We start from the raw sequence: 27,742 nt of genomic DNA, 5'->3' as shown, positions 1-27,742 counted from the left end.
TGAAAAGTATATATAGCATATAATGATAAGATCACACATAGCATGTAGGGAACTTTATTGTTAACAAATGTACAATATATTCAATTTCTGATAGAGGTACAAAAAAATTATCAAAAAAAAACTTAAAATAATTTTCTTTATTCAGCTGTAGGGAAAAAAGAAACCCAAGCCTCTGATTTACACCTAAGGGGTCCAAGTAGGGTAGGGGCAAGCGGGCACAACTTAATTGTCTTTGCCATTGGCTCAAAGGATCACGTCATTAACATGTGAATGCAAAAAAGAAATACATCCCTCTTATATGAATAAGGTTTTGTAGGTGAAACGTATCTAACAATGATAGGATATTTTGTGTATCCATGGCTCCAGTTACCTCCTGGGAAATTTAGACTCCTGTACAGCCCTATCGTTTACAGTCTTTTAAAGCCAACAGTATAGATCATATGTAAGAAAACTGATCTACAATAGAGCAAATAAAATCACTGAATGTTTAGGCTAACTTTAGGGCTAAAGCAAGATGCTTTACTCACTACTAGGCTACTAAAGAACTTACTGCACCTAAAGTAGTCCTGTGTGTCATTTCCATTAAATATAAAAGAATAAAAGCTGCATCTCTTAAAAATGAAAAACACACTTTTTAAACCTTATGAATGAAATATGTTGTATGGAATTCTTATGACAGAATCCCTTTGAATGTAAGCCTGTGCTTATGTCTCATAACTAAAAGCCAACAACAGAAAAAACATTTGAAATCTGCTGTATATGGATTCCCCAACTATAGCCCTCCAGTGGGTACAAGAACTGAATACAGGTATGGGATTCGTTATTCGGAAACCCATTATCCAGAAAGCTTCTAATTATGGAAAGCCTGTCTCCCGTAGACTCCATTTTAATCAAATAATTCATATTTTTAAAATTGATTTCTTTTTTCTCTGTAATAATAAGACAGTACCTTGTACTTGATCCCAACTAAGATATAATTAACCCTTATTGGGTGTAAAACAACCCTATTGGGTTTAATTATTGTTTAAATTATTTTTTCTTTAGTATGGAGATCCAAATTACGGGAAGACCCCTTTATCCGGAATCCTCTTGGTCCCGAGCATACTGGATAATGTACTAAAAGTGATGTTAGGACCAATTGTCAGCAAAAGCTGGAAGGATGCAGATGATCAGGTTTTTTTCCCCCACTAAGCTGGCCCAATATTAACAGCTCCATGAGAAAATCCAATATGGAGCTCTTATGAGCCTGATGTAATTATCAGCAGGAACGTTGTGTGTGAGATGTGCCAGCACAACCATAAGCAATAAAAAAAAAACAAAAAAAAAAAAAAACAAGTGGAAGTACAACCCCAGTATTTTCAGAAGCCATCACTGAATCTTATGTGCTTGCTCGCTTCCTGTGTTTTAGCCAGTCTCATCTTCTCAGCTTTGGCAATGAGCTGGAGAAATAAGAACATATCATACTTATAGCAAACAGCAAATTAACCCAAATCCACAAGTGACATTGGGAAAAATATGCATTTGACTGTTCGATTTACCAAATATAGCCACATATTGTAATGTATATTTATGGGAAAATAACAGATAAAACAAAATATATTTTTAGCCAATAAATAACAAGCAGATCAAATTACCTTTTCAGTGCCACGTTTCTTTTCCCGGGGCCGGTTAAGTTTTGCCTGCCTGTCCACCAAAATCTTCTGCCAATACCGTTGTTCATTGTCACCTATTTATGCAGAAGGAAAAAAGTACCTTGATGCCTAACTGCCAACATTGTGTTTAGTTGCTCAATAAACTTTTTTTTAACAGATAAATCAGTGATAGAAAGAAAAGTCCACATAAAAGTAAAATAATTGGTTATTCTTAAGAACTAAAAACCTCAACAATGTGCAGCGATGTATGAAAGGGGAACTAAGCCTCCAGATATTATTGGTTCAAAGGCATTTCAGTTTGCACTGACAAGGTCCCCTCTATTTTGGTCTATCAGCATGTGATCTGAAGGTTTACCCCATTTCTAGTACTCTTTCTTCTAAAGATTTCCGACCCCCAACTGCTCAAAACAATCTGTGGATGTGTGCCTTTATTGGCCAACTTTCCACATCTTAGCTTGTTCAAACATCCAGTGGTTCATGGTCTGGATCTATCCAGTATCTTCCTAATCAGAGCTACAGCCTATTTTTTTTCTGTGAGAAGTAATGAGCTTGTGCAAAAGAGCAAACAGTTACTGTAATAGAAAAAGACCAGCAGCATAATAGGATAGATCCGAGAGGTAAAAATGTTATTCACTCTCTGCTGCTCTTCCTTCCCTTGCATTCCTTCACATGCTAATTTGGGGAGCTAACACTTTAACAACTAGTTTCAAAAGCAATGACCAGGTCATTTATAAACAATTAGGAGCTAGGACGGTGGCCTTTCCAAGTGTTTGCTGAAAAAGTACAGTTACAAATACATTCCTGTGCTGTCACGAACAAAAGGCAGGGGCCATCTATAGGAAATGATAATAGCGCATACAAAAAGGAATGTCATTCAGGTACTTATTGTCTCAGGAATGGAATCTTTTAAGCTTTACGGTGACAGACAAAATAAAACAACACTCACAACCTTGGCTGGCAGAATCACAATCTATATCTACACCAAATGCATTATACCAGACCAGTGTGTCCTATGGCTGAAGGTACTAGTTAGATCCAAAGGCAGTCTTACCTGCGAGAATTTGTAGCTTCCAATTGTGTTTGCCTTGCAAATCAGAGCGAGTTTTTACTGCAGTCTGTGCATCTTCAGGAGATTTAAACCGTACATGGCATTCTGTATCACCTTCCAGCATGTCCACATAGACCACTTCGCACACTCCTGAAAATGCATCCTGTTAAAAGAGAAAGTAATTTATTATATTTACAAACATCAACACATGCTCATACAGACACATACAGTATAGGACAGTGGGGCAAGGGTGAGAGTTGCTTCTAAGTAATATCAGCAAGATTTGCTAGTAGTCACCCTGCATTGTACCAAACTGGGTGGGAATTGTGGGTGCAGAGCAACTCAGTGTTTCTGTAAGTGACCAATGTCACCCAACAAGTTTCATAGATCAGAACTTCCCAGGACACTAACACAATTTCTAAATGAAAGAATGAATGAATGTAGATTTTATTTATTTTATTTATTTACTATGAAATACTTCCATATAAGATATCATCCAATTAAACCAAATAATGTTCCCTTATCAAATTTCAGGAATTATTTAGTGCACACATTTTTTTTTTAAAGAGGATCAAACATGATTTACAGCATTTGTATCCATACTTTTCCTAAGGATAATGCCACATGAGGGGAAAAAAAACAAAACAATTGCCACATGTTTTCCAACCGGCAATTTACATTATAGCCAGTGGGAAATCATTTACAGATCAGTCACTCCCAGTAGAAGACCTTTATCGTAGGAAACTAATAAAAAAGAAAAAAAAGTGTACCTAGTATCTATAGCCTGTATTGTCAAGACAAAATAAAGTGTTGCTTGTTTCTGTAGCATAAAGTTTTAGGTGTTATTCTTTGCAGGAATGCAGTGAATAATTATATGCACCCAGCAGTACCAACAGAGTGAAGAGACAGCGCTCCCAGGCAGGATGGTAGATTATTAGGATAAGAGAAACACAGACAATTTACCTTAACATATTTGCGTCCCTGAAGAGGATCTGAACTTGTGATTTTCCCTATAACACCACACACAAACTGTGGTCCCAGTGGTTCATTCTTTACAGTCTCCACTAAATCCAAATATGAAATGGAAAGAGTTATATAATTATAAGAAAACATTTTGGTAGATAAATAGATAATTGAATTAATCTACATATTTGTCAAGTTAAAGAAAAACCATTATAATTATAAGCACATAGTTATTTATTTATTTATACCTTTTCCATTCTTAATATCAAAGCTTTGCATGGATGGTTGTGTTTGCATTTCCTCCTCAGAGATGTGATTCATTTCACTCATTGATTTCTTAAGAGAGGCCATGCTGGCTCGCTGCAGTGTTAAATATTCGGCCTTCAGGACCAACCATTCTGTCCTGGAGAGGAGAATAATTTAGTGTCATAAAAAAAAAAACCCAGCAGTATATACAGTGATTGTCTAAAGTGAACCCTTTCAAATTTCCTATATTTTTAAGTGAATATGACCTGATTTTATGATCTGATTTCCTAAAAGTAGATAAAGAAACCTAGTTAAACAAACTAAACAAAAATTATTATATTTGATCAGGTATTTATTGAAAAAAATTATCCAGTAACATATCTGCGGGCAAATGTAAGTGAACTGTGCTCTCAGTATTTGGTGTGAGCCCCTTGTGCCGCAATAACTGCAACTAAATGTTTGTGGTAACTGTTGATCAGTCCTGGATTACTTCGGTTGTTACCGATATCTGGTGTAAACTTCAGGTCAACAGCCCCATTAGAAATATATTTACTGAGAAAAACGTTGACTTGTTCAATACTTATTTTCCCTTCAAATATATATTGCATATACAGCCATGACGTTTTGGTCCTCCCTGGTGGCTGTATATGCACGTTTAACTATATTTTTTTGATTTGCATAGAAATCCCAGTGTTGCTGGTTGTTTTTGAATGATGTGTTATGTTTTTACAGTGCACCTGGTTATACAAATAAAGCGGAGTGCCACCCTTCTGGTAATTATTTATATATAGGAAAGTCACGATACCGAAGCTTGAATGAATTCCAAAACTTTCGTACTCGTTGTGACAAATACGATTTTGACGCACAAATTGATGCAAAGCATGAAAAAATTGCGGAAATTAGTGAAAATATCGTAGAAAATACGCACAGTTCTAAAACTTATAAAAAAATATGAATTTTTAGCTTTCGGACTCAATCGAACCCCATAGCGTAAGTAGCATATTTTCGGCATGCCAAGAATACGCTACCTACGCTTGAAAATCCTCCTACCTGTGCCTGCACCTGATAGCATTGAATACATTCAGATGCAGACACATGCAGCCGATATCTGCTAAAAAAACGTGAGACTTTGCATTTTCAGTGGATATCGGCTACATGTGCCTGCACCTGAGTGTACTCAATTCTTTCGGGTGCAGGCACAGGTAGGAGGATTTTTAAGTGTATGTAGCATATTTGTGGCAACAGTTTTTCACCTTGCAGAGAATACGCTACCTACGCTAAGGGGACGATTTATTAAAGTATGATAGGTACAAAATACAAAAAAAAAAAAATCAGATTTGTTCATACTGTGCGTATTTTCTGCGACTTTTTCGGATATTTTCTAACTCTTTCATACTTTGCAACAAAATTTGTGACAAAATCATATTGCCGCGCCGAGTACGAAAGTTTCTGATTCATTCAAGCTTCGGTATCGGGACTTTCCTTGGGCCGGGTTGGAGCTGCAGAGTGCCATTGGGTCCTATGGGAGGCTTCCAAAATCATGCACAGAAGGATCAAAGTCGGAAAGGTTTTCCCACCATTTACGATAGTTCGGATATGAAAATTTTGTGACTTTCGGATCGCCAATACAATATTATCGTGATTAGTATGGTTTTTTTGTAAGCATTTTGATGATATTTGCGATCATCACAAAATTATCGTATCTAATTCAAATTTTACCCATTTTGGAATTCGAACTCGTACTTTGATGAATCAGCCCCTAAGTGTGGCATTAGCTTAAGACACTCTGTGCAATGTTTAAACAAAACAGCTATTGGAGGGCATTTTAGTGTGCACAGAAAGTCTTAGAGGCAGACATTTTTTTTTTTTTTTAATTTCAACCTTGACCAAAGTCAGTTCTTTTTCACAAAATTCTGATTAAAAAAAAAAAAAAAAAACACGGTCCCAAAAATGAGTATAAAAAAAAAGTCAATACCTTGAATCGTTAACTTTACATCACTTTAATCACCTCCTCTGTGATTGGTCTAAGCCATGTGCCTGCTTATTATTATAACAAACATATTCTGGATTGTTTAAAAAGACATGATTGGTTTCTCCCATGCTTATATTTTTTTGGATTGGTGCCATAAATGTAAGGCAAATTTTGATTTATGCAGACTTTGCTAAATTATAATTTAATTGCATTATTCATAACTAGCTATTATTATTCCCATGCCACTATATACAAGGAGGCTTCTTCTTGTAACAAAAGCAGATGTATGTAAATGTATTATTTTCACCAGGACAGCATTTGTTACAATGCATGCAATGGGAGACAAAGGAATGTTAAAACAATAGGTGTAAGAAAGAGTTAATGGAGTTAATCTATCAAGCCTAGTCGCATTTAATTAGCCCCTTCAACCTCTTTTGTTGCCAGAGGTATTGGCTTGAGCTGCCACAAACTGGTTCAGAAACAATTCTTTAAAAAAAAAAAAAAAATACGGTGTATATTGGGAAAGAGCTCATGTACACTATGGTAATCTGCACACTGACCTTTGAGATTAAGAGCTTCAATTCTGCATAACTAGAAGTTAATCTCAACCATTTAAAAATATACCTAACTTGGAGGAGTCATTTTCAAATAAAAACAATATAAGATGCAAATTCCAATGAGAGCTGAATGGGATTTTTGTTTGTAAAAATGTTTTACATGTTATCATGTAAAAAAACAGTTATTTAGAATTTCAGTGAAATGTATTGAATCTCAATTTAATGTGATATACGGATATAATATTAAGACAATCTTGCCCTTAGTAAAATGTTTAACATTCACCAATAGCAGAGGGGAAAATCCAATCCAAACGATTAAAATAATGGTATTCCCACCATTCCCAAGCTTTTCTGGGTTATAAGGTAACAAACATTTTTATATACACAGGACCTATTAACTAAAGAGGGGAAATAAGGTAAGGGAAATTAAAAGGGGGGAGGGAAAAACCACAAAGTTTTAGCAAATGAATAGCGACGTGGCAGGAACATTCTAAGATATAAGGAGGAGCAAACGAATGGAGCGAATAAAAGGAGTAAAATGCTTTAGAGTGAATGCAGTCAGTAGGGTCTTTTCAAGAGCACAAAACTGGCCACAGGAAAAGGAGGCAATCAGCAAAGCCCCATAGCACAACTACAGAAGATTATAAACCTGGGGGCCAGAGGGGAGAGTAGACAGGCATTATGACACATAGTTGCATCTGTAGAATAACAGAGTGGGGAGGAGTGTGGTTATGTCTCTTTAGCATTATGTATGGTCAGATTACAGGCTTATAGCATAACCAACTCTGTAACAGCACATTAGGGTACAGGATGTTACAAACGTGGCTAGGCAGAATCTTGTAATGTGCATGTTACAGTTCATATTTACTAACAACACTCAAAATTTACTGACAGTGCCACGATGCATAGGCCTTCTAACTGGTATTAGATTATGCTAGGTCTCTTTTTGTTGATGAAATCGTAAATAGACTTGCATTGCTTATTTATTATAAGTGACTTAAGCACTTGGATTAAAGAGGATATGGAAAGAAAGGTTTATAAAGTTTCATGCCATTCAATTTCAAATCTGTGCTGGAACACACATTTCAGGGTCCTTCAGAATCACCGTTTTATTTTTTAAGCCACATATTAAACAGGGATATCCAGTTTAGGAAATCTATATTGTAACATATTCACAGAACATTATAGAACCAAGGATTACACTTCGCAAAGTTAAGAGGGGAAAAAGGAAAATAGTATTGAAATAGAAATCATTCAAATTTAAATTTAGTTCACTTTTTAAATGGATTCTGGGACTTTAGGAACCTAAATGCAAACTAAATATAGTATGTGGCCACAACCCAGCTCATTTTAAACACAATGGTTTTTAGTGCGTGGGAAGGATTATTGCTGTGTACATTTGCCTCAGGAAAACAAAATGCAAGCCTCTTAGAGACCTTTAACCCTTCTAGGTCTTTTAGAAGACCCAAATGCTCTGCAAAAATGCCTGCAAAAGCCTCTGTGGCATTAGTGGGGTTAATGATTAGGATATCCCCTGGTTAAACCAAATAAATGGGACAAATGGTTCAAGGATCCACCCCCGAATTCTACATTTTGCATATACATCTACATTACAATGACAAAGGCTACTTAGAAAGTTCCTCAAGAGCTGATTCATTCAAGAGATAAGGAAGAGTATAAAATTCAAGGCAGGGAAGCAGAAGGTGTGGGAAGAAATCCAGCTCCAGAACAGAAACTCAGGTGAGTAATATGACAGATCTTTTATTTTTTATTATTATACTTTTTAAATTCTTCAATTTTGAATACAATAACTAACAAATTAGGCCCACACTACAACAAAACTATGTTTTACATTTCTAAGATGCATTTTAAAACTGCTGAGGCATATTTTGGAATCCAGGATTTCTGTACTTTTGGCAAATCCCCACCTTTGCCACATGTATTGCTCCCTTTAAGCTGTGAGCCCAGACAAATTTTGATTTGAGTCCAATTCATTAAAAATTGTGGCACAGATAAAGAATTGTGTGTGTTTGAAAACTCAAACATTTTTTGTACTTATTTTTAAAAGATGCAGTTTTAAAAAAAGTGTGCACAAAAGATCATTTTTTAACTTACCCCCCCAAAAAACAAAACCCTGGCAACATGTATATCTCACAACACAATGCTTTACAAATACTTAAAAACAAACAGTAAATAAAAAAAAAACTCCATCCAATAAAAGTATATGGACAGATCTGAAATTTCAAAATTCAGTTCCAGATGTTTACAATGTTGTTCCATGGCCTATTTGTTTTTCATCAAATGCAATCTGGCCAGAAACTCTCATACGACTGACTCGGATATGAGTCATTTGGTATTTTAATACATGAAGGAAACTAGGAGCCAGGATTTGCAGCTTGATTGAAGTATTTTCCTCTGTGAACATGGCCCTAAGCATATATTGTAATTCATATTCTTGAAAATATTATCTGTGTAATGAAATAGGCCAGGAAAAAGTGAACAGTAATAGCATTTATGTAAACATTGGGGTACTACATGACAGAAGCCTGAATTCATTATAACCAGGTTTAACTTGTTTAAGATTCAGTATTCTTTACTCTCTTACAGATGATAAGATGAAGCAGAAACTTCAGTCAAATATCACCAAGGATCTCCTTACACTTAAACATTGAGGGACTTTTTCCCATGTACTGCTGTAAGTGCTTCAATGTTTTGGTGAAAGAAGTTCCAGCCACCAGATACAGAAACTGCAATTCTACTATTGCCTAGGAACATGAAATTTCTTCAGCATGGAAGTTTATTCTTCATGGAGTTTGTAGCAGCTGGTCACCACTACAGCCTGGGTTAGACCAAGTGCTGGTGATCTTTTTCTGCGTTTTACAGAATTTCTTCAATATGCATTTAGATTGTAAGTATAAAACACTAGCTGCCCAGATAAATGCCTACATAGATAATTGTGCAATAGCCCAAGTAATGTACTCTATATAAAGATATACATACATACTCTATGCTGTTAAAAGGATTTTGCTAGGTTACTTATTCTCTAAAACCAATTTTCTAAATGGTCCATTAAACATTTTTTTATGGAAGAGGAAGAATCCCCCACTACTTTAACATTGGTGTACTTTCTATGTCTTTAAAAAGGGTAAGTGCTCCAATGTTTTAGTGGTGGGGAGTCCTTAATGTAACTTTAAAGTTTAACACATTTATGGCTTATTTGTGTTTAGAGAAAAGGAGCCACTTCTGCTGACAACATGAGGCACATGCTAATAAGAGAGTAGTAAGTGCTTCACGTTTTGGCATATATGACTTCTCATTATGTACTTGTTCCAGCTATTAAGCTATATTTCTGATCCGGCATATCTGATGGACAACATGTAATAGGACTGCGCTGTAGGTGTGCAGTTACTGTTGCCTATGTGCAAACTCTGTGCTATATTGTCTAGAATTGCACTGTAGCAATGGTGACTGCCTGCAGAGTGCCAGCTATACAAACTCACTTTCTACCAGTGGATGTTAAGTTCATCTGTATACCAACATACAAATGACTGTTTTGTATCTTTAAAAATACATACTTAAATATATCTTAACATATAAGTTTTTAGAAAAAATAAGTATTTTTAAAAAAAAAAAAAAAAATCTTAAACACTATTTTTATATGCATAAATACCAAAAATGTAAAAAAAAAAAAAAAAGTAGCAACCTTTTTATTTTTCTTATAATTAATTAGCAGGTGGTGTTATCTGGTTGAAAAAGGTAGTTATCTCCCTGTCTGTCTATCTACATGGATGGTAATTAACATTTAGGGTACTGGTAAATGGAGAGATTAGTCACCCGCGATAAATCTTCAATACTGCCCAAAATGTTTTCCCACTGGCAATAATGTAAAATTGCCTGCAAAAAGACATAAGCAGCACTTCGTTTATTGAAGTCGGCCAAAAGTTTCCTCTCATTATTGCAGGTGAGAATGCATTTTGAGGAGATTAGTAGCCCGCGGTAGTGGCTTATTTCCCTTTGTGCCAGTACCATAATCTGCTTTATTTGGCTGAGCATGTATAAAAGCAGATCTGGTGTTCTTCTTATTTTTGGATCTGCTAGTGCCTCATACCATGCACCAAGAAGAATCATCAGATCTAAATTTCTGTCCAGGAAGGCCAACTGTGATCCAATAAGTTCCAAGGACTGTTTGCCCAAGCTGCACTCAAATAGTTGAGCAAGAGGACAAAACTACTCAACCAAATGCAAGCATGCAAAATAATGATATATGTTTTATATATAAAATGTATGGTTTTAGTTACTTTAGCTAAACAAGGCAAAAAGGAGTGTGGGGGTAGTTTGTTTATATAGAGCTCATTATCTCTAGTTGAACTAGCTAGCTAATTATAGGGGATTTAGTAAAAAAGAAAAAATTACAAAGACTGTTTTGCAAAAAAAAAAAAAAAAAAGTAGGCAAAAGGGTATATACTGCCCCTTTAACTAGTGAAGTCTAGTAGGCCTAGATATTTTGTTTTTTTTATTAAAATGCTTAATACAAAACTGCTTTTGCAAATACCTCTCATAACCAAACACAAACATATTTCCACATCTGAAAACTGTGTTTAAATGCACAGTGAAAGGACTTACTTTGAAAGTACTCTCAGAGGTATAACCTCTTCTCCAACTCGGTGTCTCTCTTTATGCTTCTTCTTCCGCTTCCTTTTTACTTTTGGCACTGATATTTCTTTCTTATCCACTGCATCCTTTTCTTCTTCTGTAGAGAGCTCTGTTTCATGAACAATAAGATGCAGAAACCATAACATACCATACTATACTATAATTATTATATAACACTTGAGAGCTTATTATCTTACATAGATGCTAAGTGCCATGCATCAAGTGTATTTGCTGTTGCCTTATAGCAGCCAACCAGTATTTAGTTTTGAGTAGTATTATTTTAGGAGCTAGAAAATGAAAGCAAATACCTGACTACTATAGATAAGATATATTTATTTTATAGTCTGACTGTATACATATTATAGAATAGACAAAAAGGATAAACTTGGGCAACAGATCTGTGGAGACAATACCTTTACATTCTTGTAATACTTCTTGAGTTACCATTGGCTTCTCATCCTGAGGCAGGTCTTTAGTATCACTTTTCTTCTGCTTAGCAGAAGAGCAGTCATGTTCCTCTGAGCTGCTACACTTTCTTTTGCCTTGCCTGACTTTCTCAGACTGATCAAAACTCTCTGCTCGCTCTTTTTTCTTTTTTTCCTTTTTGGCAGTCTGCTTATCAGCTTCCTGTACATCAGGTACTGAGCTCTCAGATACAGTCTTGCGTCTCTTAGGGACGCCTTCAGAAATTATGTCCATATCTTGCTCTTTAGTATCCTCCTCTGCCTTTTCGACACTGTCTTTTCTTGCCTTGGATTTCTTTTTCTTCTTCTTTTTCTTTTCTTCTGGAAATAATAAACAAGGGGAATTTACTTGGCTGGCTCGGTTAATTTGGATATATCACCTGTACTAATGTACAGATAAAATCATTAAATTGTATTTTACCCTACAGGGTATATTATTTCTATTACAGGCATAAGATATAGGGCCCGATTCACTAAAGTGCAATAAAAATTATCGCACGCTTTTTTGCGTTAAATAAGTCGCGATAATTAGCGCACGATTCACCATAGTATTATCACGTGCGTTAAGTCGCCATTTTCGCATGCGGTATTTTTTGCACTAGTTTTAACGCATGCGTTAATTTCCACGCTGAAAAGAATACGATCGCATGATTCACTATAACTTAGGCGAGCTAAATATTGCATTCGGCTATGCGAAAATTAACACCTACTACAGGCAGGCGAAAAAATTTAGAAAAGTACAGTAAATGAGTTTTTGCCAATAAAATATGGACTTACAGTGTTATTTATTCAAATATGTGTCTTTTTACTCAATTTTACTAAAGTCTTGGCATGTATGGAATTTCGCTACTATTATACAGTACAATAGTGGTAACAATTTAGTCGCCAAAATATACAGTACAATAGTGGTAAAAATTTAGTCGCCAAAATATACAGTACTATAGCGGTGAATATTTAGTCGCCAAAATATACAGTACTATAGCGGTGAATATTTAGTCGCCAAAATATACAGTACTATAGCGGTGAATATGTTGTCGCCAAAATATACAGTACTATAGCGGTGAATATGTTGTCGCGATATTATACAGTACAATAGCGGTAAATCTTTAGTCGCACAAAATACATTACTAGTTATAATAATTATAGAAAAGTACAGTAAATTAGCTTTTGCCAATAAAATATGGACTTTGCAGTGCTATTTATTCAAGTATGTGTTTCCCCTAGAGTGACGCAGCCGCCAGTTTGCAAGGAAATGGTAATTTTTAATACAGTAATTTTACGAAAGTATTGGCGTGTATGGCTAACATGGTGTGCGTTCATATGCGGCTACAAGTGATGAAATGTTTCGCCAGGCATGGATTCGCAGCAAATTTTTGCACGTGCGGCGAATTTTTAAGCAGCAAATTTTTTCATGTGTTTCGCAAAACAATCCGCCAATGGCAAAATGCATAAAAAAATTCGCCACGCAAAAATTCCCTGCACGTCCAAAAATTGGCAAAGGCTTCAAAAAATTATAGTCGCGGGCAACAACTTGCGTTAATTAGTATGTAGTGTATTTTCTGCCGAGTGTGATAACTCTAGCACTTCTTTTTTTTTTCTTACTTATATTTTTATTGTTTTTTGGGGTTTTTTTTTTTTTGCAAATAAACATTTATACAGCACCTCTCTAGCACTCTGTGCTTTCCCAGGGCAAAATGTCGCCAATTTTATGCTGCCGATTGTCGCGTGCTTAATGTCGCGACAATTAGCGCATGCGAAAAATACCGCGCACGCTATTTATCGCAACAAAAATATTGGATGAAATACCGCGCGTAAAATAGCGCAAGTATGCTTATGGTGAATAGTGTGAAAAGTCGCGAAAATTAAGACGCGATAACATTTTTACCGCACGCTATAAATAGCGCACGTTTTATCGCACTTTAGTGAATCGGGCCCAGTGTATCTTGAGAATTAGCTACATTAGTCATAAAGTCCCATTTCAAGGGAAAATTTATTTTTCTAGAAGACACTAGTTAATATTTTTGCTTAGTTTAAAAACAACTCTTACCAGTACCACAGCCCTCTGTTATGCTGTGCTCTGTTACTTCTACAGGTGGAAGGTGTTTATTTTTCACTGTTTTAGGAAACATCCCTGCTTTTCTTGGTGCTTCTTCAGGTGGATTATTTAAAACCTAATCAGTTCAGCAAAAGAATAAAAGCAGTCAAAGTGGTCATATCTAGTTATCTTTACAGAAGATATGCGTTACAAAAATGTTAAATCAAGATTACCTCTATTGCTTTAGCCGCTTGCTCTTGAGTTTCAAACTCTATAAATGCGAATCCTTTAGGATCTCCTGTCGATTTGTATCGTGGGATGCTAACATAGACTACCATGCCATATTTACCAAACACCCGCTCAATCCAGCTGTGGGTAACATTTTTAGGTAACAGCTCCTAACAAACAGAGGAATAAAGGAAATATATAATTAAAGACATTTATTTTTGGTATGAAATGTATTTTAAAAAATAAAAGGGCTAAAAGGATAATGGCACTACAACTGTGCCATTTGCCATTGACTTTAATATTAACCTCCAGCTGTGTACAGACAGAATTTGTCCCAAAGATGTGCACTTGTCACAGGTGGCCAACATTAAACTCAATGGCAGGCAACAGTGATGGGTATATTTATTGGGTATATATTATTTCAACAATAAATATGTGGGTACATACCAAATGTAACAAATGTCTTATAGGAGACGTATAGCATAACTAAAAACCATTCTGATCTTGTAGGCAATAATAAATAATATATGGCACAGTTTTTAATCTAGGCTAAAAATGAAATTTTATATTTAAAAATGTCCCCTTTATTGGAGCTCCCCATAGAACGGTTATGGCTCCTGCCCATGTTTGAAATGAGTGGCAGGCGTGTTCCAACAGTCCCTGCCAGAAGCACAGTAGGAGACAAACAGCCAATCACAGCCCAGAGTGTGCTAAGTGTCACTGGCTCCCTTTGCACAGCCTGAGAAAGTAGCCAGCAGAAAGTGGGACATATGGGCAGGACTAGTTGGATTTTGCAAACATTTTCAATAAATTAACCTAAAAACACTACTTTTTAAGCACATTCCTTTTCCATTTAAAAGATTATAATGCACTGGCATGCTTTTGTTTTTCACACAATATGTCTCCTTTAATGGGTGGGCTATTTAATATTTTACAGTCGTACTTTTTTTTTTTTTTGCATGAAGCAGTGTACTCCACTAAGTGACTGGCTTTTTAAAGGAGAAGGAAAGGCAAAGTCACTTGGGGGTGCCAAAATGTTAGGCACCCCCAAGTGACTTTACCTTGTAGCCCGGGCTAGTGCCCCTGTTCGAAGAAAACAGCACCAGCCCGGGGTACCTGTAGTGGAGCGCTTCCTCCTTCCTGCTTCCTTTTCCTAAAATGCCAGCGGTCGACGCATGCGCAGTAGAGTGAAAAGCCAACTTTTCTGTTAAAGTTCGGCTTTTCACTCTACTGCGCATGAGCACGCACGAGAAAGAGGAAGAAGGAAGCGCAGCAGCTACCCCAGGCTGGTGCTGTTCTCTCTGAACAGGGGCACCAGCCTGGGGTAAAAGGTAGGCGATTTAAGTCACTTAGGGGTGCCTAATATTTTGGCACCCCCAAGTGACTTTGCCTTTCTTTCTCCTTTAAGTTGCTACACACTGACTGCAGCAAGAATACAGCAAAAGTTTTAAAAGATATTTCTTACCACATACACTGTGCGACTGTCCACATCTTGTGGTTTCTCTCCAAGAGGAAAACGTCTCCTTATTTTTGTACCGCTCAAATTTATCTGAAAGTCACACGAGTTGTTCATTTTTTTGTTAATAATGGAATCTATTTTTAAATTTCTTTTATCATTTACATTAGTTACAAAATGAATGTTGTAACTCACCTCCACAACAGATGAATTCTTTACTGCTCTTGCTATTAGCTTTGAGTCTGTTGTTATTTTTTTCATCTTGTTAAATGAGGCCAGCAGTGATATATCAATGTCTGAGAAGAAAAAGGAAAGAAAAAAAGAAAAATTACAACTTGCATATTTGGAAGTAGCTCTATTTCTTACTGTGTAAAAAGTTTAGTTTAAAAGAAATCATTCAATAAAAAAATAAATATAATAAGGGTGTTTATGAATGTATCAAGAGCTTATCAAAACGTATTATATCACAAATAAACCTTTATTTATGGATGAGGGTATATATTTGTCATAGCAGAGTTCCTGCCACTATGCCTTATAAGGTCACTGTTGACCGGTGAAGTATATCATATATTTGGGAATATTTAAATATATCTTGGGGTATGTTATAAAACACTTTCCATATTGATTTATATTTGTATTTTAAGCTACGCACACATGTGCTGATTAGAATATAAAATGCTTTATATTTTCAGTCAGTGTGTTAGCCCTACCACATAAAATGTCAGTTCACAGTTTATTGCCATGTGTGTTGTCACCATTCAGCTATGCAGTATAGAGGATCATGAAACAACACAATCTAGTGTCCATAACCATAGTGCTATCCTGGTAACACATACAGGCACTAGTAATATTAAATGCATCTATACCTTTACGATTAATATATGTAATTTTGTCAACCAGGGTTTCTTACCCTTATCATACAACAGCTATTACAAAATTCACCCTCTCAAAAGAGTTAGGTCTGCGGCTGTAAAAAAAAAAAACATCACCGCCTGCTACTACCACTTGCCATTTACATGAATGGAAAATGCTCAATTTGTTGCTTAGGCCGTCAGCTGAGGATCTCCCAGGAATGCAAAATTAAGCAATTCATAATTTACTATTAAGGCACATTTTAAACAAATATGGCTAGGAACTTTCACTAAGTTAGTTGTAAGTAACACAACTGGGTCAAACCTACTGACTTGGTAACATGTAGACATTAGCATGAACTGTAAAAGCAGTTCAGAGTTAAGGTGGCCACACACGTGACGATTTTCAGTCTTTCGACCAATGGTCGCACGAAAGATCGTTCCAATCGGCCACTAACGTTCAGGGCTGAAACGCCAGATATGGAGGTAGAAACAATAGGATTTCTACCTCCTTCTGCCGATTCAGCTCTGAAGGCAGATTTTGCTCAGGAGCCTTCTATGGCGCCCGATCAAAATCTTTTAACCCACACGATCGGCGAGTAGACCGATATCAGCAGCCTCCTGCGATATCGGTCACCTCGCCGACTTGCCATACACACACCGAATATCGCACAAAACGGGGTTTCATACAATATTATTGGTGCGTGTATGGCCAGCTTAAGTCAGTAGAAATAAAGAAATGTTGGCACAGACACTCCACTCCTGGTCCACAGGCCAAAATAATGATTCAAGCACTAACCAAAGGGAGAAAAACCTGAAGAGTTTCTGGGAGAACATTAGAATATAACTAGTGATATTATAGACCCCCTGGAATGGTTATAGTATAAAATAGCTGACTAGAATGATCACGGGCACTTCTATAAAAGTCAAGTTATGGGGCCGCAACAATTATAATTAATTTTAAATGCACAGAACTGTGCCCCTTCACATGCTCTGGTAACCTTACTCTAAAATGACGTACCCAAACAATTTTTGAAGCAAATGGGCATTTGGGCACCACTTATTAGTTGCCCAGTGTCTCTGTCTTCAAACATGGCATTTTGGAGCATTTCCATCAAACAACGGACAGACTAAAAAAACTAAGACCAATAAATCTTGTATATATTCATTATTTGTAATGCCTTTTGTTTACTACTATGTTCTGGATTTAAATACTAAAATCCCTGCATGCATTCTAAACCTGAAACACAGACAACACAACAACCACTTTGCCCTGAAGAAACCTAATTAGAATTGCACATTTTGATGAACCTTCCCAACATGAGCCTACAATTCTGCCAAAAGGCACAGGAAAAAAACACCCCCACTGACTTGAGAATGAAAGAGTTCACACACTGCTTTGCCTTCAATATTTATATTTCTGTATTTAGCTCGTTAGGTGGAAGGTGGGATAAAAAGGATGGATCTTACTGGGGCTACAACCTCACTGTGTCAGTAGGCTATAATCAGGAATGCAAGAATTTGTTTTAATGTTTCCCACACACAATGACAATGCTTGTAAAACATAAAAAGCAAAACAAAAGCAAACCATATGTTTGTGGTAAGGTTACTGTTGGTTGTATACAACATATAAACATTAAATCTGCCACAGAATTTTTTTAATTGCACTCAAGAAAAGCTGACAGGTATACAAATGTTAACCGATTTTATGAGTGGCCCACATTCAATATAAGAGCATATGAAAATGGAGACAAAGTAAAAGATACAGGAAGAGAGTAACTATCTGATCCCTCTGCATCCCTAAATCATCACCGTGCAGGGTCTCATTTTGCCAGATTTACATTAGATGCCATGACATTTGCCTCTTATGTTGGGCTTACACATTCCCTTCAAACTGTGAAACAAAAACAACCTATTTTTTGCAGGATAAGGAGAGGAAATGCTTTACTTTTTTCTGTCTTCATCAATAGCCTAAATGTATAGGCATGTGGCTTCGAGATCAGAAAAGGTTAAATTCCAGGAAATTGTAGCATGCCATTTATTTTCAAAGGTACACAATACATCGGTGGTGGGTCTTTTTAATGGAAGATAGTTCCTGGGGCTGCATTGTTAAAACAGAAAAGGCCAGTCTGAGAAGAAATACAACTATTACTAACATCATCTCAGGGCTAAATTGGTGGGTTATGCCTAAAAAGCAAAACTGTATTGCATGTTTTCTTACTAGAAGGCAAATAAAAAAAAAAAAAACTTCCCACATATTTTAATGAAGTGTCATAGGCTTTAGGGCTATGTAACACATAAGCAGGGTTAAACCACCTGTGCAAAAAAAAAAAAAAGAGCCTTTTTATGCATGTATATCAGCCAGTCCTGTTTCTAAATTACCCATTTGTCCTTATACTCTTCCACCAACCTTTGCCACAAACCAAACAACATTATACCAACTGAAGCATTGTCATGTGCATTGCCACATGTAATAACACAATGTACAATATTGGCAATCATTGCTACAAAATGTGGCAATGTATAATTTAGCACTATATGTTTTTAATGGTAATGACGCACCAAAACAGCTACTTATAAGGGTATTAGCACTTGTGGCTGTTTCGGGCACTTACGTCATGCCATTTTGCAGTAGCCCAAAAACATGGCATTAAAGGGGTTGTTTGCCTTTAAATTAACTTGTATTATAACACACATTGATATTGAGACTATTTGCATTTGGTTTCATTTGAGAAAATTTGCAAGTGGTTTTATTTTTTCAGTTATTTACTTTTTTGTTCCTCAGCTCTCCAGCAGCTATCTGGTTGCTAGGGTCTTGGTTACCTTAGCAACCAGGCAGTGGTTTTAAGGAGAGGCTGGAATATAAAAAGGAGAGGGACTGAATAGAAAGGTAAGAATTGTTGCCCCACAGAGCAATAATTTTTGGCTGCTGGGGTCAGTGACCCAATTTGAAAGCTGTCAAGATGAAGAGGAAGACAAATAATTCAAGAATTATAAAAAATGAAGAATGATGACCAACTGCAAAGTTTCTAGAAATAGTACATTCTATAAACATATTAAAAAGTTAACTTAAAGGTTAACCACCCTGTTAACCCTTTAAATGCCAGCCGAATTCGTCATTTCGGTTCCCCCCAGTGCCAGACGTTTTTTAAGCATTTTGTACTCATTCACTTTAACAATGTTTTTTGGTAGGAAAACCTCCATGAAACTAGGGAAATTATATATCGTTTTTTTCGTCACTAATTGGGCTTCGACATACATACCAAATTTTATAACTTTTCTGGAGATATGATGTGTATTTTGGGTGAAATATGTAAAAAAAAAAAAAAAATTATGAAAAATTTATGTATATTTTGAGGTTTTTTTCATAGAAAAGTTAATTTTACACACTTTTTTTTATTGTTTGTAAAAGCCCTGATACTCCCAAGTCCAACGATACCAAATATGTGGTGGTACCCCACAGTTCCTGTCCAGAAGTAACCCCCAAACTAAAGCAATACTTAGTACAATATCACACCAGAACAAAGCGGAAAAGCGCTTGTAACAGTTGATGCAGCATAACTTATATGTAAATCTAAAATATCCCCTCATGTTTGGTATCTTTAGAAACTACAGACCTTCAGGTTTCTAGGTGCAAAGTAGTTTTCACTCAAAAGCCAAATACCTTTTGTCAGTGCATTGTGAAATTTGGAACTTTTTATGACATTTTTTTTTTTTCTAAAACGTAAACTTGGACGCATGATCAAATGTGGATTTGACAAAAAAAAATCTCATAAAAATTTTCTAACAAAGGCAAATTTGAAAGACAAACTTCTCCTGAATAAAATGATGCCCCATATGTATGGGTGCACATAAAGACATGGGCACCAAACACTCCAAAGCAGGGGCAATGCACAAGGGCAATTACAGCTAAAAATGTGGCGGCTGCGCTCTATGTGCACTTCCTGCAGTTTTTCAGTGTTAACCCCCCCTACCTGTGAAATAACCCCCACAAACTATATATTTCTGAAAAGTGCACACCTTCAGCTATTCAGAGACACCACTCTTCTCTTTCTACATGGAAAATTGTGGCTGCAGTCCCTTGCAGAAGTCAGCGCTTTGGTCAGAAATTAAGGAAAAACCAGATACAAACCTAGATTTCTCCCCAAAATCTCCATGGCAACTACCAAAAACTTACTAAACCTCAATTTGCAAGTTCCCCTGAATAAAACGATACCCCATATGTATGGGTGCACATAAAGACGTGGCCACCAAATGCCCCAAAACAAGGGCAATGCATAAGGGCAATTTCAGTTGAAATTTTGGGGGCTGCGCTCTATGTGCACTACCTGCAGTTTTTCAGTGTTAACCTCCCCTACCTGTGAAATAACCCCCACAATCTATATATTTACGAAAAGTGCACACCTTCAGCACCACTCTTCTCTTTCTACATGGAAAATTGTGGCCGCAGTCCCTTGCAGAAGTCAGCGCTTTGGTCAGAAATTAAGGAAAAACCAGATACAAACCTAGATTTTGGTCAGAAATCAAGGAAAAACCAGATACAAACCTAGATTTCTCCCCAAAATCTCCATGGCAACTACCAAAAACTTACTAAACCTCAATTTGCAAGTTCCCCTGAATAAAACGATACCCCATATGTATGGGTGCACATAAAGACGTGGCCACCAAATGCCCCCAAACAGGGGCAATGCATAAGGGGGGTCTGTGCTCTATGTGCTCTACCTGCAGTTATTTAGTCTAAACACCCCCCTACCTGTGAAATAACCCCCGCAAACTATATATTTATGAAAAGTGCACAGCTTCAGCTATTCAAAGACACCACTCTTCTCTTTCTACATGGAAAATTGTGGCCGCAGTCCCTTGCAGAAGTCAGCGCTTTGGTCAGAAATCAAGGAAAAACCAGATACAAACCTAGATTTCTCCCCAAAATCTCCATGGCAACTACCAAAAACTTACTAACCATCAATCTGCAAGTTCCCCTGAATAAAACGATACCCCATATGTATGGGTGCACATAAGTACATGGCCGCCAAACCTGAAAATGCATAATATTGGGGCTGCACTCTATGCACCCCTTTTTTTTTGCCTGCACCCGAATGAAAGGAATACGCTCGGGTGCAGGCACATGTAGCCGATATACGCATGAAAACGCGTGAGAATGCAAAGTCTCGCGTTTTCATGCGTATATCGGCTACATGTGCCTGCACCCGAGCGTATTCCATTCATTCGGGTGCAGGCACAAGTAGCAGGCGTAGGGCTGAATTTTCGGCAAGCGTTTTTCCACTTGCTGAAAAAATCAGCCCTACGTCATGTGTGGCATCAGCCTAACCCTTGGCAATAGAAACTACCAGAACAATCTTAGCACCTCTGGACCTTTCTAGAACAACTGAAATCAAATGAAGTTAAAATGGAATAAAACCACTAAAAGCAATCAAAGAACAATAATTGCAATGAAATCGGTGGTCAGAGCCCTGGATCCACCAATGTCACTGCTAAAGCAACCTTTTTGGGGCACTAAATACACAATAAAGAACAATGCAAAGATAAAACACCATAAAATCAGTAAATTCAAATAAAAACCACTCAAACCAACAGAAGAACAATTATTGCAATGAAATCGGTGGTCAGAGCCCTGGATCCACCAATGTCACTGCAAATTCAGCACCCAATAGCAATAAAAAAGTTACAGTGCAATAGATTAATTCAAAAACAGAAATCAATTATGAAAATGCAAAAAAAACACTAAAATGCAACCAAATAAATCAGATAATTATAGAGCAAGATCAGAAATAAAGTTTTAGTAAAAAAAAAAGACTGCCAAAGAAAGCAAAGAAAGAAAGAAAAGAAAAGGAAAAAAAAAAAAAAAAAAAAAAAAGTTTAAGTGTAAGTGTGTGTGTAAGTGTCTGTGTGTGCTTGGGAAAGTTGTAAATAAGTGTGTATGTGTGTAAAAGTGTAATAATGACAAAGATAGAAGAAGAAATGGGAAAAAAAAAAAAAATTTTAGACAGTTGAGATAGAAATAAGCAAAATAAACAGTGGTTAGAGAGTTGTAGTTCAGCTTACACAATGCAGGCAGGCGATCAGGGCGACCAATCCAGCAGGAAGGCAGCAGGGGGGCTCCATCAGTCTCACGTGGCAGCAGAGTGAAGAGGCGACGGCGGGGGCGGCGACAATTAAAGGGACAGCAGTGGACACGTCATCAATGCGTGTCCACTGCTGTCATTGGCTGAGGGACCAGATCGGCGGCGCTGGGGGACCGGATCGGGAGTATGTCTTCATTCGCTCGTTGCCTAGGGGGTTGTGCAGGCTTTACAAGCGCTGCACTGCTTTAAAAGCGAGCGCAGCGCTTGTAAACCCGTTAGTGCTGTAGGACGTAGATTCTACGTTCTATGGCACTTTGGTCCCTTGGTACCTAGGACGTAGAATCTACGTCCTATGGCTATAAAAAGGTTAAAGTACATGAAATCCACAAACATTGCAATTGCTTGACAAGCGCTTATGTCAGCATTTGACAGGCAATAGTTCCTGAAAAAAAGCCACTGACATTATCCTAAATGGATAGCCATACTTTGGAGCATGTTTTGGTGATATGTATTTGTATAGTGGACTTTTCATGGCCTATTGTTGTTTCACTTCAACAGTTAATACATGTTTAAGCATTACACTTTATTGAAATCTTTATTGTGAGGAATGCAGATCACTGTTATACATGTGTGTTGACTTTATATGAAATTGACTCATGTATGTAGGATGGCTTTTTATGAAGAAATAAAAGCTCATTTTTAAATATGTTAAGGAGCTCCAGTGCTTCAGGAAGGTTTTCTATCTCCTATCCTATAGATGTTGTTTGGGGACACTACAGCATGTAGTAGCACTTAGGAATATGATTTTAGCTACTTATACCAAAGTGTAAGAGTAAAGTGATATGGCACAAAAAGGAAACAGGAATAACACAAAGTACTCACAGCCATCTCTGGTCTTCTCAATCTGTTCCCTCAGAAATCGATCCTTGTGCAGATTGACATCACCAAACCAGAAATCCACTTGCTTAGCAATGTCAGCAAGCAACTGCTTTACTCGTGACCGTTTCTTTTTTTCACGGTCTTTTCTCAAATCAGTACTCTCATCTTCTTTGACTTTATTGCTTGGGGTGTCAGTTTCAATCGCAGTCATCTTCTCTAAACACGGGAAAAAAAATAAAGTAATTGCATATTTAAAGGATTGTAGGGAACCTCAACATGCTGAATGATAATGTGACTTCATTATAATTAGCACAAAACTAATATTAAAAAGGTGCTATACTGATAAAGTAGCAAAATTCCTCTTTTTATATTTGCCAAGAAGTGTGGTAAGACTAACATCAAACGGAACAACATATGGCTTGCTGTGCAATATATAAATAGCCTGCACACATGAGTACATTTAAAAATGTAGAATGGAATACAAAGTTTGAAGCTAAACATTAAGCTAAACCAGTATCACATAGGCAGTTACACCGAGTCATTTTGCATTTGGCCTTTTTCTATGATCTGTGACCATTTGCTTGTCTAGTCTTCCCATTTCCAGTCTCACGCTTAAAATGATAAAATTATTTGGTTACTGGGTTCACTGACCAAACAACACCCACTTGAATATTGTGATAAAATGCTACTATGCCAGTAGTGTCACTTTAATGGAAAATAAAAGCTACATATAAGCAAGGTTTAACTTCAGTGTAACAGAATATTCAGAAAATACTCTCTCTGATTAACTGGATATCAGCATAAGAATTGAAGCACACCATTTTGCTTGTTATAACAGAAAATTCACATAGGCTAGGACAACAACAATCATTGTATATAGGACCCCTAGTGGTGATTTAGGAATAAGACAAATGCATATGTCTCTGAACATAATGAATTGTGTAGATATACAGGTATCTTCATAGACTGCATTAGGCTGCTGGTACAGTTTCAAGTCATTCACATTGACAGCAATGCTTTTCAGGAAAGTGTCACAGACTGTCAGCATGGAGTAAATGCCTGTGGAATTGCTAACTGTGGTGTCAGCACACTACAAAGTGTTGATTTGTAAAACTCTGTCAATGGATTATATATGAGAGTGCAAGCAATAGAGTAGCTCACAATTATAGGAATTAAAACAGATTAAAATAGATGTGTTTTTTTCTATATATGCTATTCCTCCAGTTTGTGACTCCATTAAAGGCAAAATAAATAGAAGGCAAGAAGTGAAATGTAATAAAAAAAAATGTATACCTTTGCACAAACAAATTTTCTTTGTGTGAATTTAATATAGCTTTTATGAACTCAAAAACTGCTCAGTGACCACTTCCACCAGTGAAGAAAGACTGCAAATATTGTCATTTGTAGTAGAGTCCTGCAGCAAGTCAGTATTAATGGTTATCCACAAAAAAAAGCAGTATTCTGCAGGTTGGATTTTCAGACACAGGGACAGGTTACTATTCTAGATTGCGTATCTTATATTATCTTTTATCTATTATGTTTTACTCTAAACATGTTTTACCCCTTCCCATTCTGATGATGTTGCTTCTGGTTTGCAGCAACAGCACTTTGGATTGGGTTGTGGATAAGGCAGTTGCAGGTCGGATTGAATGGCAGGTCCAAGAAGGTTAAAATGTGGGTTTGGGTTGCAGGTCCAGGTCTCAAAACTTGGTTCTGTGCAGGACTCTAGTTTGCACCAGTGCGCAATGTATACAATAAGACTCCTTACTGAAAAAGTTATTTTTGCTCCAAAAGATTACACCACCTTTAGGCATGCCTTTAAAGTGTGCTATGCACAATTAAGGTTTGCAATGCGATAACGGTCTAATGAAGACTATTACATTGTGAAACGTGAGTTTTTATTTTTATTTGTTCCTCAAACACTGCTAAGAAACAAAACATATTTACTTGAATCAAGTCTCTTTACTTCATTGAAACTAATATCAGTCTGATACTATGCTCCTCCCTGCTCAATAAAGGCCTTGCATTGTGTGCAGATTTGCTTCAGTGCATATTGAAATTAGATTTACATGTTAAGTAGAATGGTCAAAGTGCAAAATGAACTTGAATGACATCCACTGTGTGACTGGGGCTGTTTCCTGCTTGATTTACCAGAAAACTAAAAGCAGCAGAAAGTGGATGCTACAAGCAGCAAGTCTGACATCACTTTGAAGGATCTCCTGAAACATAGTTTTTAACTGTGCACCATCATGAATTGTTCACAGGTAGTTTGCTGTCAAAGGTACAATGGTTTGAACTTCTAATAGAATGAAGTGAAAAATATTTTTATTGTCACACAGACCTTGTTTACTTTGTATATACAATAATAAATAACTTTAGCTAGGAATATTTTCTTTTTCAAGAGAGAAGCCAATCAAATATTGCAACATTAATTTTGTTCTCCAAGAGTTATCCACCGTCTACTTCTCTTCAAAATCTAAAGGACATATACTGTGCAACTGGAATTAGACTCGCCAGAGATCATTCTTGACAAGGCATTCTGGATATTTAGAAAAGTTACAAATTAAAAACACGTCATCAAAACATATTTTTGGTGGTTCTCATCCCTCTTAGTTTTACAAATTAACAGATCTGAAATTTGTAGGTTAATAGTTGCTATTAAGGTGGCTATACACGTAGCAATAACGATCTTACGTGCAGGAAAGATCGTTCCCACCCTCCACTGATGTTCAGTGCTGAATTGTCAGATATGGAGGTAGAAACAATAGAAATTCTACCTCCTCCTGCCCTAAATGTAGATTTTGCTTGGGCACCTTCAGTGGCATGATAAATATACCCCTTGGTGTACTCCAGTCTTTAGAGGTTCTCATTTTAAACATTCCCATCAGTGGCGGTGTACATATTTACCATGGTTTATCTAAGAAATACTGCTATATGTAGACTGCACCTGTACAGTTTGTATGGCTGCCATAACTTTGCAGGTAAAAATTATAATTCATAGCAATGTGTTAAGTAAGAAAGACTGAAACAGTATGGGTAAGGCCATTCTTAAAGAAAATATCATCCATATATTTTTTAAAAAGTGTTCTTGCACAATGACAGAAAATGCAATTGCAGGCAAATTTCCAACATATATCAAGTTTTTTTTTTATGTAATTACAATTGAAAGCAGTATTTCTTTAATCCTCTTTTGTTCTCTGATTATACATTTATAACTCTGTAGCCGTCATTTCTTCTCCAGGGGGTATATTTATCATGCTGTGTAAAAAGTGGAGTAAAGGATTACCAGTGATGTTGCCCAGGGCAACCAATCAGCAATTAGATTTCAACTATTATAAAACCAAAGCATCTGACTGGCTGCTATGAGCAACATCACTGGTAATGGTTTACTCCACTTTTTACACAGCATGATAAATATACCCCTAGGTCTATTATAATCAGCTCACTTTTGCTACTCAGTGAGAATTGTTAATAAATGGACAAGAAAAAGTTGTTTAGAATGACATTTTCATACATTATGCACAAAACAATGTTTGGTTGGAGGACCCAGTGAATGTGGGGCGCCCAGCCTACACTTTATCCTATTGCTAACCCATGTGCACCAAGTAACCCCAACAATCGCTTATTTCACGATAGCAGCATTGCCAACAATATAGAGAACAAGCACACGCCACTACATTACCAGCTCCGGATAACTTCGCATGTCATTCGGGATTTAGGTATAGAAACACGCAGTGGATGAGCTTCACGTCATCAGCCGAGCGACACATAAAATTTCCAGATCAACCAATCAAGATGCAGCGCTTTAGAGGCTGCCCCGTAGCTGCCTGCATCACCATGGAAACGAACCGGCGTCCAAGGTATGGGATAGGGTTCAGGAAGTTCGTGGGTGCTTGTAAGAGCAGTTGGCAATGACTGTGACAAAAAGTACAATTTACAACCATCAAAACAAAGACTGCAAAAAATATTAAAACAAATACACGTTAGTGGCTTTGGCGCATTTTTATGACGTCAGAAAAAGCGCGATTTGTTCGAAAGAACAAGGTGGGAGATGGAATGTTTATGTTTCTGATGACGGCTGGTAAGGCAGACAGAGGAAGAAGCGGTGGTAATATGTTTTGCGTTCCCAAAGATGTCAACAAACCCCGTGATAATGATATTGGATATGTCAAAAACCTTAATTCCTCTTAACTAGGAATAGTAACTTGAGAGAACCTGTTCAGTCTAACTTAAGCCTGATTTAATCTCTCTAGCATGGCTGCCTGTTAAGCAAAGGATAGCTTACAAAATCCTTCTGCTAACATTCAAAGCCCTTCACTCCTCTGCTCCTCACTACATTTCTTCACTGGTCTCCCTGCATATTCCTGGTCATCTCCTCCGCTCCTCTCAGAGCCTCTGTCTTTTTACACCATCCACACCCACTGCGCTCTCTCGTCTTAAACCTTTCTATCTCGCTGCTCCTTACCTCTGGAACTCTATCCCTGAATCCCTCCATAGGAAACACTCACTCTCTTTAAGATAAAACTATCTTCTGGAGCACTAAAACATGATTTTGCCTAGTTCTGCGCTTAAGGGCAAATGCCCATACCTGGTGCACTCTTACCTTCCAATTTGTGCCTGTATGTTACCCAACCACTTAGATTGTAAGCTCTACG

General features: G+C 37.0%; 2 protein-coding genes, 1 long non-coding RNA gene and 2 other non-coding genes across 8 annotated transcripts in view; 4 read left to right on the top strand and 1 right to left on the bottom strand.

The window, feature by feature from the left end:
• Nucleotides 1-38: 38 nt before the first annotated feature.
• Nucleotides 39-26,873, bottom strand: larp7 (La ribonucleoprotein domain family member 7). 2 transcript variants are annotated; one of them, XM_031901326.1, is made up of 13 exons: nucleotides 26,770-26,873; nucleotides 23,091-23,303; nucleotides 15,470-15,570; nucleotides 15,284-15,367; nucleotides 13,824-13,988; nucleotides 13,603-13,726; nucleotides 11,505-11,873; nucleotides 11,062-11,200; nucleotides 3,912-4,066; nucleotides 3,664-3,764; nucleotides 2,704-2,863; nucleotides 1,635-1,726; nucleotides 39-1,439 (listed from the first exon to the last, which is right to left on the bottom strand). In XM_031901326.1, the coding sequence occupies exons 2-13, from the start codon at nucleotides 23,296-23,298 to the stop codon at nucleotides 1,359-1,361; spliced, it is 1,779 nt and encodes a 592-aa protein (XP_031757186.1). In that variant the 5' UTR covers nucleotides 23,299-23,303; nucleotides 26,770-26,873; the 3' UTR covers nucleotides 39-1,358.
• LOC108648251 lies at nucleotides 7,008-11,371 on the top strand. Its single transcript, XR_001925003.2, has 3 exons — nucleotides 7,008-8,178; nucleotides 9,046-9,346; nucleotides 10,537-11,371. It is a non-coding gene; the product is annotated as an uncharacterized LOC108648251 (long non-coding RNA).
• mir302 (microRNA mir-302) lies at nucleotides 9,539-9,607 on the top strand. Its single transcript, NR_049622.1, has one exon. It is a non-coding gene; the product is annotated as a microRNA mir-302 (primary transcript).
• On the top strand, nucleotides 9,844-9,906 carry mir367 (microRNA mir-367). The gene has a single exon (NR_049624.1). It is a non-coding gene; the product is annotated as a microRNA mir-367 (primary transcript).
• A 120-nt stretch (nucleotides 26,874-26,993) lies between the features above and the next one.
• The window catches only part of zgrf1 (zinc finger, GRF-type containing 1), a 49,358-nt gene continuing 48,609 nt past the window's right edge, over nucleotides 26,994-27,742 (top strand). For 2 of the 3 annotated variants that reach the window (XM_031902787.1, XM_031902808.1), the window contains exon 1: nucleotides 26,994-27,168. The gene's annotated coding sequence lies outside the window, so the exon portion shown is untranslated. Of the gene's footprint in view, nucleotides 27,196-27,742 lie in introns of all 3 variants that reach the window. The other variant, XM_031902801.1, reaches the window with a different exon arrangement.

The sequence above is a fragment of the Xenopus tropicalis genome, chromosome 1 (assembly GCF_000004195.4).
Source record: "Xenopus tropicalis strain Nigerian chromosome 1, UCB_Xtro_10.0, whole genome shotgun sequence".
In the NCBI taxonomy this organism is placed as follows: Eukaryota; Metazoa; Chordata; class Amphibia; order Anura; family Pipidae; genus Xenopus; species Xenopus tropicalis.
The sequence above is the reverse complement of the archived record's forward strand: the minus strand, read 5'-3'. Positions and strand labels throughout refer to the sequence as shown.

Bases quoted from the DNA above. Each gene is read 5' to 3' on its own strand.
- larp7 (XM_031901326.1), bottom strand. From the start codon at position 23,298: ATGACTGCGATTGAAACTGACACCCCAAGCAATAAAGTCAAAGAAGAT. The intron at 13,989-15,283 runs GTAAGAAATATC...TCTGTTTGTTAG, and splicing joins ACAGTCGCACAGTGTATGTG to GAGCTGTTACCTAAAAATGT. The intron at 1,440-1,634 runs GTAATTTGATCT...TTATTTCTCCAG, and splicing joins AGAAACGTGGCACTGAAAAG to CTCATTGCCAAAGCTGAGAA.